At 43.6% G+C, this 9,756-nt stretch overlaps 1 protein-coding gene across 1 annotated transcript in view; it reads left to right on the top strand.

Annotated features, from left to right (window-relative positions):
* The window catches only part of LOC121861422 (achaete-scute homolog 1-like), an 8,425-nt gene extending 363 nt beyond the window's left edge, over positions 1-8,062 (top strand). The window contains exons 1-3 of the mRNA XM_042359136.1: positions 1-528; positions 6,244-6,823; positions 7,814-8,062. The exon at positions 1-528 is cut by the window's left edge and continues 363 nt beyond it. Of these exons, the coding sequence (XP_042215070.1) occupies positions 1-525 (525 nt within the window). The 3' untranslated portion in view covers positions 526-528; positions 6,244-6,823; positions 7,814-8,062. The remainder of the gene's footprint in view (positions 529-6,243; positions 6,824-7,813) is intronic.
* Positions 8,063-9,756: the final 1,694 nt, after the last annotated feature.

Raw genomic sequence — 9,756 nt, 5'->3', positions numbered from 1 at the left:
GCCAAGAAGATCAGCAAAGTGGAAACTCTGAAACAAGCAGTGGACTACATTCGATCCCTTCAGGAACTGCTGGATGATCATGACTCCCTCATGCACCACACCAACTCCTTAGTAATGACCTCCCAACCCTCCCCGGCGGTTTCCAGGGCGCCCTCACACCCTTACACAAACGCCGTGGCACCAACCTCAGTCCTTACACAAACACAGTACCGTGTCCTCCCATACCCTAGTTACTACTACAGCGAAAATGTGTCCCCCGTGGCCGCGTCAGTGTACCCTATGAGCGTATCTTCAGTGTCTCCGACGTGCAGCGACGCCGCGGCCTCACCAACGTCCTCCTATGATTCCGCGTTCTCAGCTCCGGAGGCGGCGGCGACGGTGAACAGCATTACTAGTGTGTTCTCCACCGTGACCACCACCTCGCTCCCCGATACAATCGACTCCCTCGACACCTACGACCCATCCAACACAGCAGAGGACGAGGAGCTGCTCGACGCCATCGCCCTGTGGCAGCAGTGTCAGTAGCTGGTAAGTACTTAACTATCTACCCGCCGAAGGTACTAGTGTCGTCTACAACTCCCCTCCACTCTAAGTAGCTATTCCTCGAGTACTGTGGTAAATAGGCAGGGAGAAGGAAGGAGGGATGGAGGGAGAAATTGGACCTACAGGAGAGGGTAACAGTGATAGATGGGGAGGTGTTATGTGGGACATCACGAAAATCGTTTACTAAAGTGAGTGACACGTGTACACTACCATAACAGTGATGACGATGCCTTTGAGTTGCACAACAGGGTTACAGTGAGTTGTACAGCAGGGTGACAGTGAAAGTTGTACTACATGGTAACAGTGAAAGTTGTATTACTTGGTAACAGTGAGAGTTGTACTACAGGGGAGTTGCAAAACAGGGTAATAACAGTGACTCGTACAACAGGGTATTAACAGTGAGTCGTAAATGGGGAAAACTGTGAATTGTAAAACAGTAACAACAATAAGTTGTATAACAGGGTAACAGTGAGCTGTTCAACGGGGTGAGAGTAGTAGAGTACTTGAGTGAGCGAGAGCTGTACGAGGGAGAGAGGAACAGAGTAGGGTGGGGTGGTTGTCCTGCAAGGGTTGAGGGAAGGGGGTGTCTGACGGAGGATGCGGGGAGGGGGGGGGAGGGGTGGGAGACAACACGGTACTGGAGTGAGTGAAAGGAGAGGGATAAGTAAGGGTAAAAGAGTAGGGAGTTGTATGATGTGTTTACTTTCATACCTTCAAGTGATTATCATATGTTTACCTTCTAAGAATTTGAAGCTGTTAGAGTATAGTTATTGTCCTTATTATTGAGAAAACGAAGATAAACTTTCAACAGCTATATTGCCTCGAGTTATAACGGCAGGGGAGAGTTTATCAGGGGGTGTGATCTTGCCTCCCAAGTCCCTCCTGTTGAGAAATTATTAATCCTGTGTGGATGGTGGAGCTCCGAGACCCAGACCTCGTAAGTCTCTCTAATCCCTTCACAGCAGCGGCGCGGATGTCGTGATATCCACCTTCCCTTCCTACCTGGCAGGGACAGGGTAATGGCTTCCGTCCTGTTCCAGCCCCCGGGGAAAAACTGAGGATTTGTCCTGTCCCAGACCAGAGTGAAAATAATAATTACCCGGCCGCAACACAAGGGAAAGTAAGTTATTTCCCTGTCCTCGCTCAAGGGAAAGTAAGATTCATCCTGTCAAAGGTCAAAGGAAAACAAACCTTCTCGGAGCTCATAAGAACACGAGATTTTTGTCCTGGCGTTAAGTAAAGGCAAAAGTATGTCCTCTCCTAAAGGAAGGAAACAAAGATTTTGTCCAGCATTACAACTGTAAATCGGAGGTGAGCGAGCCAGTCAAGGTAGACGGAGAGAGTAAGTGGCCAGGTAAAAATGGGTCTATATATATAATGAGAAAGGGGAAATAGGTACATGTGAATAGTAAGATAATAATGCCTGTGTATGTATAGTAAAATCGACCTTAGAGAATACCCAGTGATTTCAACATTGCAACGAGTAGTAATCCATACATGTATTAAACGCTTGTGTTCCACCGTACTACCCTCAGCCATACCACCACCACCATCAACCACCATGACACCACTACCATAATTCAGTTCTACATCAGACTACCTTTATAACACCTCCATACACATTCTTACCTACATTACACCAGAAACAGAAATAATAATAAAAAACAAAAATCAATACTTCACACAAGAATACGACAACCAGACAGTTGTGGGGTTTCTATCAACGGTCAGCCTTTGTGTCGTGCTGCTCCAGGGGGTCGACCGTCTGGCTAACCCCCCACCCCCTCCTCCTCCCCTAACCACCCCATACTAACATACGTGCTCACATAAATTTTACTCATATTTCTCCCCAAAAGAATAGCTCGTGGGAAAAAAATACAACGGAGAATATATATAACCGTGAATACCCGAATTAACCTATATATATATATTACCTTCAGGGAATACGTATTTAAAAACATTATTATTATTACTATTATATTCTAACTTGGAATAAATTATACACTTACAAAGAAAGCTAGATGGAAAAAGGTAGGTTATTTAGATTGACCCCTAAAACATACACAAAAAAGGTAAAGAAAAAAAAAGAAAAAGAGTTATAAAAAATATATATTTAAGAAGTGTGTGACCATCGTATGGCTACCTGTTATTTTTTATGTGGTTATGGCCTGTTGTGTGAAGCTCTCCCATAAATCTACAGCAGTCGGATACCTTTCTTGAGCAGGTAGACGGTGAGTTAGTCTCTCTCTCTCTCTCTCTCTCTCTCTCTCTCTCTCTCTCTCTCTCTCTCTCTCTCTCTCTCTCTCATAACTACAATTTACGTCCCTATCACCATCTATTGCCAAACACCATCACTACCACCTCTTTTACCTCCAACACCATGATCATCACTATCACCATCAAAATCAGCTTCACTATTAGAATCATTAACACTTCATCATCCACCTATCACCACCATAACCACTATTAACATCATTACCACCATCACCATCCATCACTAACACCATCACTAGTACTCTCACCACTAGACCGACTTGCTCCATCACCATCACCACTAAAAACCACCATCACCACTACCACCAACCAATATACCACTTACATCACCATTACAACTACCACCATCACCACTACCAACACTACCACCAACCTCACAAACCACCACCACCAACCCCACAACCTTTACCACCACAACCACCATAACTACTATCACCAAACGTAATTCCACCACAACCACCAATATAACCCCCACCAACTCCTATCACCACCGTCACCACAACTCCTATCACCACCGTCACCACAACTCCCACCACCACCACGGCACGCGTCCTAACTCTCCCCCCCTCCCCCCTCCCCTCCCCCCATCCCCTCCAACCACTACATCCCCCGTCGCCCGTGCCATTAGGGTGGAGGGGGAGGGAAGGATTATGTTCGGCGTTTATTTAGTTGTTTGAATTCTCTCTCTCTCTCTCTCTCTCTCTCTCTCTCTCTCTCTCTCCAAGCCATTACTTTGACCCATATTTTCATGGGGGGATAACAATGCTTCAGTTGATTCATATACCAAGAGTTCCCCATTATTACCATTATTCCCATTTATCCACCATTTTCTACTCTCATTATCCAGCACCCATTAACAACCTTCGTGGCATCATTCACCTCCCCTTCTTCCCCATTATCTCAAGTCTACCATTATTCTCTTCCCTCGTTATCACCCTTAACTATATTTTTTACCCGCCATCAACACCCATTATTATTGGCTCCTCCCATTGCTCCCATAATCTTTCCTTGGCCCCCATTATTTCGACTATTGTCCAATTTCTTCCTAATGCTGTAATTATTTCCGCTTTAACCATTAGTATTCCTATTATTTATCTCATTTCTTCCCCTCCCTTCCTCCCCATTATCAATATCATTATCACCTTTCCCATTATTACTACCATTATCACCATCTCTCCCATTATTACTACCATTATCACCATCTTTCCCATTATTACTACCATTATCACCATCTTTCCCATTATTACTACCATTATCACCATCTTTCCCATTATTACTACCATTATCACCATCTTTCCCATTATTACTACCATTATCACCATCTTTCCCATTATTACTACCATTATCACCATCTTTCCCATTACTACCATCTCCTTCCCCATTACTATCACCATTATCTCTCACTCCCCTTACCCATTATCCCCTTTACCCAACATCCACACTACCACAATATATTGATACGAGATTTTGAAGTCGATTGTGTAGTAATTGATGGTCGCGTTAATCCATGATAATCTGTTAAGGTAATTATTGCGTTTCACTTAATGCCCAGTTCCAATATGTATGAAACTCTCTCTCTCTCTCTCTCTCTCTCTCTCTCTCTCTCTCTCTCTCTCTCTCTCTCTTTGCTGTTAGTCAGGTGTGGGGTGCCAAACCTGTCGACCCCTCCCTCCTTTACCCTCTGGCTATGGCCCACACTCTCACTGACTCATCTTTCACCGTAAAACACGCACCCTTGTTACTCATGTTTCACCACAAACACACACACACACACTCATTCAGTTTCCTCGCATTTTAAATGAGTATTGCGTTTATCTACATACATACTAGATATAAGCAAGACATGTAGGTACTATGTGCATGGAGATGTTTTTGCATCTAAGTGCACATGTACTCATCTCTCACTACGTACACACACTCATTCTTTCGCTACGCACACACTATAAATTCAAGCCCACAGTTGCCTATGAAATTTGATTTACTACCGGTGCTCGGAGACCTGACTGACCCAGAGTGAAGTCATCGAGAGGAAAATGCTTTGTAACACGACATATTCATCATCTTGATGTAGAAAAACCATCTGGCTAATCCTAGCTAATCTTACTCCCCAACTCAGGATGCCAATCCGTGCGTGGAGGAGTATTTTTCCTGCTCTCATATCGTCCCGGACAAGCAAACTTCAGCTCTTTGGCCCGCGTTGAGGACCGGTGCGGGGGAAAAGGGAAAAATGTGTGCTAGGGTCTCTGGCTTCCTTCCCTCAAGTCCTCGACGTCTTTCTGATGTTTGTGGGGGAATTTCACTGTATCGTTTGGGATTTGATTTTTTCGAATTAGTTATTTTGCAAGTGGCGGGGAAGTTTTTTGAGGGATACGCACCGAAACGGGAAGAGGAAACGGATGAGTTGGACCAGGAAGAAGTCGTGAGTGCAGGAGTACGGACGCGGTGGTAATCACTGGAGCGAAGTAGTGCAGTGGGCCGTATCCCGCCGGGGCTCCTGCTTTTGTCCTGCCGGGCCGCCTGAGACACGATAACCAACAACACCTTTCCTCCTTCCCTGGCACTTCATTATACCGTATTTGGAGAGCAAGTCTCACCTCACAATACTCCCTCTGTGAATTTTCTCCTAAGTGCACGATTTGCAAGAACTTGATGGATACGATTTATTAACTGCGCAGTAGTGGAGCGTAAAATGACAAACCGGCAACTCAACTCCCTCCCGTGAGTAACCAACCACCCCTCCTCCCCCTCCCACCGCAGGGCCACCCCCCTACCACCACCACTACCCCCGTCCCTCCCCCTCGTCCCAACCCTGTTCTATGGACACGTTTGTGCTGCTGTGGAGGAAACGGAGATTAGATTTGATATAGAATTATGCTCGGGTGCATTTATAGCGAATTCTAGTAAACGAGGGTAGTGGGTGCGAGGTAGAGGGCGGTGCTCACTACAGCAAGGATCACTATCTATCACACTTTGAAATTTCCCGGCTGGCGTGAGGGAGGGTGACGCTCTCCTCACGTCCGCGAACTTAATCTCCCGCCAACTTGTCTTTTGAAAAACTGGAAAATATAATTCTGTCCATTGAATACCACTATTGAAACGGGCCACGCTTTGGAGAAATTCAATTCAATGCCGTCTAGACGGGCGGATAAGGGAATAACAGTATTTTTAATGTAAAATATATTCTGCATATGGTGGAATATATTACTCTTAGGGATTGCATACAGCTTCAAATTCTTTAGCATAACATTGACATAATAATACATATATATATATATATATATATATATATATATATATATATATATATATATATATATATATATATATATATATATATATATATATATATATGTGTGTGTGTGTGTGTGTGTGTGTACATTGGTTGACTTGTTCACGAAATTAATAACTTCTTTCTCTCTTCCACAGATAATAAAAATGGGGAAATCTAGTCATGCTTTTCTATGATCGTGTACCACTACTACTACTGGTGAGCTCTTCCAGTCCAGCTGCAGCATCTCAGAGTATCTGTGAGGGCCAACGCCTTTACGCCTTCTGTTCTCCTTCTGGGGCCTCACATCTCAGTACCTCCTTCAAGATCCTGAAGTAGCCTCTATGGCTTCAGGAAATCGACAGATCTCCCGCTACGATAGTCTCCGGCCGCTGCTGCTGGAGAACCTCGCTCGTAAACTGCCTTCACCAGCACCCCTTCCTCGGGAGGTTCCTGCGGTGTCTACACGATGTCCCGGCGTTCGCTTTCCTCTTGAGACAGTCGCAGATTCTATGATGTCATAATGATATCTTGCTGGGAGTCATTGTCATGGATTATGTTCATGCAGCGTCCCAAGATGTCCCGGTGTGTAGAGGAAGTTCCAGGATGTCCCTAACGCCTCGAATGATGTCCACAAAGTCCCGTGACGTCGAGATGGTCTCCCTGATACCAACACAGTCCAGCCATCTCGCGAGAGAAGGAAGGGGGCTGCCCACTTTATAATGCTAATAATAACCGGTAAGTTTGGAATGAAAAGGGTCCAGTGCATCCGAGTTCCTATAGTGAATAGCCGAGTGAATTGCTCCTGGCCTCTAGAGTGCCTATAGTTCCCATGGTTACCAATTGTAAAGCAGTCAGCTGATTTAATTTGCTAGTTAGGCTGGTAGATTCCCATATTTGATGACGGTCCTTTGAAATGGTTGCGTCATGGGCCTTCTATCTGCGAGCTTTAAATGAAAAAAAGGTAGTGTTTACAGCATGTATGTGCTTCCCATAACTCACATTTTGTCACCGGGTTTAGTTAATATGAGGTACGGTGGTACAGTATATACAGTATGTTATGTTCATTGTGATCAAATAAGACATTGTTAAGGCCTGGTTATAACACGGAAAGGAATAACAAATGAGAGCTTAGGATGGTGTTCACTAACAACATGTACGTAACTCCTGTGTTCAGTGTCATGACATCAGTCCCAGGCATTACAACTGGTGACGTAAGAGTTGTTTAGAATGTTTATGTCCATTTAAGAGAGAACTCGATACTCAGATTAAGTCGTGTTTTCCCGTGACCACCAGAGAGGGTTTCTGTAGCTGTAATTGTGAGGGTCACAATAAGAGAGCTCCTAGTGGCCTCCCATCCGCGGCTATTAGGCACATGTTTACCTCCACCGCTTGGGAAAGTACAGTAGAGTAGAGGGATGCTCCACCCCACCACTGTGAACACCGCGCCTCTTAGTGGACGGTCCCGGGCTGCTTGAGCTTATTGAACTCGGCCAAAAGGGTTCTAGGGAGTCTTTTTAAAGGGTTTTATATAAGTAAATGGGGCCTTTTGTTGATATATTTTTTGAGGAATAAAGCACACATGCATATACATGTAAACACACTATGGTGAAAAACATGTTCATACACATACACTATACAGCACACACACACACACACACAATTCAATTTCAGTTATGTTAAAATTCAAAATTTAACGAATTAACGAATGTTTTTCTTCTGTTATAGATACTGGCAGCCCTCCATAGCCAACCAACGCCAAGAGGACAAAGACATCCAGGATGGAGAGAGAGAGAGAGAGAGAGAGAAAGAGAGAGAGAGAGAGAGAGAGAGAGAGAGAGAAAGAAGAATAAGCCAAGGAGAAAGAAATAACCAGGCGGGGTGAAGAGCAAAAGGGAAGAAAATAAAAAAAAGTACAAACAAGAGAACAAACAGCGTGAACAAACAGCGCCCCCGAGAGAACAAAAGAGGGAACAAGACAGAAGGCACCGTTGGGAGAGCGCCTTCTGCTGCAGTGTGTGGTCCAGGAGCTCCCAAGTCAACGCACTACCAACACCAACAACAATCCTGAACCACAACTCCTTGTTTACAGAAAGCATGGCGAGATGTTAAGAGAGAAAAATGATCATAGCATTTATACGTATTTTGGGAAGGGGGTCGATTGATTGCATTATATAATATATTTCCTTATGTATATTTTTTCTCGGGTGGGGGGAGGGAGGGGGGGTTGTGATTGTCTAGTCAAAAGTGCAGCAGAGCCTAAATAAGACATGTTTTATACTTACGCCAAAGCTCCCTCCGTGTGTGTGGCCGTCACGACCAGCTGCTGGTCTGTACAAAAGTGTTCCTAAACCAGACCGTTTTTTGTCGCTGTTCCTCATCAGTGACAGTCATGTGTTCAAAAAATAATAATCTCCAGCGTGACAATATTCACCAAACATTGTAAGTCATGGAAGGAACGAATCTCTTGTGTGGACGAATAATGGTCGTCTACCGTAGCTTGTTGCTGCATTATGCTTAACATATACACACTAGCCTGGTCTTAGTAATGTAGAAACTCTCAAAAAAGCTATTGGGGGAAGTAATGTTACGCTATTTTTAAATATGAGCTGGTGACTATAAGAGTAGCTTGAGGGAGCCTCTACACTACTCTCCCACACCCGGGGGGACACAAGAGTTTAACACCACCAGTTGTATTAATCTCACCAACTCGTCGAACAATGTGGCGAGTGTCAAGCCTATTTTTGTATCATAACCGTTCTAAACCAAAATGCTAACAGTATCATAACAAAGACATAATATTAACCAATAGATTCCTTCATGGTGATTCTCATCTGATAATTCCCTGTTTTTTGTGTTACTAAAATACCAATAATAATATGAGCTTGGTAACCAGTGCCGTGACACTACTGTCGTAAAGTCTCTCTCCTCGTGCCTTAAGACCTAGTGGTCGCCTTACAATGCTTCCAAATACTACTTATGTGCCTTTCTATAATGCCTTAATATTTGTTAACTAACCCTTGAGTATTATAAATAACCTCTACTCTATTATATCAGTGATCTCTTTTTTATAAATATATATATATGACTGTAGTCTAGTTGTTATGGACAGTTTTTGACTAAAAGAAAAAATATGATCTCTTTATGCTGTCGTTGCTCAAGTGCCTGGAAGGTACGTGAACCTCTTATTCGAAAAAAGACTCAAACAGTATTGTATTTAATGTTAAGAAGATGTGTCAGATCTATGGGGAAAAAAATGTCATGATAGATATTGTTGAGACAGTCCAAGTTTACACCCAACAAACACCACCTCCCATAGACGTCTACCATAATAAAAAAAAACCCAACCATTAAGAATATCCAATATTTGTGGGCATTTGCACACACCAACACACTCTAGTACAAGCTTGGCATTGTTACTCCTCCATTTTCTCCAAGTACATTATAGTATACATATCTATGCATACATTATCATCTCCTGTTTACACGTTTAAGTATACATTCTTGTATAACTCATCCCTGTATGCACACGGTCCCCATGTATGCACATTACTTGTATACACATTCCCACGCAAAAACACATTCCATAGAGCACATTCCATATTCGCTTGGAAGACAAATTATCACGTGGTACATAACTGTATATTATTATGTTTTGTATAATCATTGTT

This window comes from Homarus americanus, unplaced genomic scaffold, assembly GCF_018991925.1.
Source record: "Homarus americanus isolate GMGI-L3 unplaced genomic scaffold, GMGI_Hamer_2.0 scaffold24260, whole genome shotgun sequence".
Lineage (NCBI taxonomy): Eukaryota > Metazoa > Arthropoda > Malacostraca > Decapoda > Nephropidae > Homarus > Homarus americanus.
Note: the sequence above shows the minus strand (reverse complement) of the source record. Positions and strands in the feature narration are given on the sequence as shown.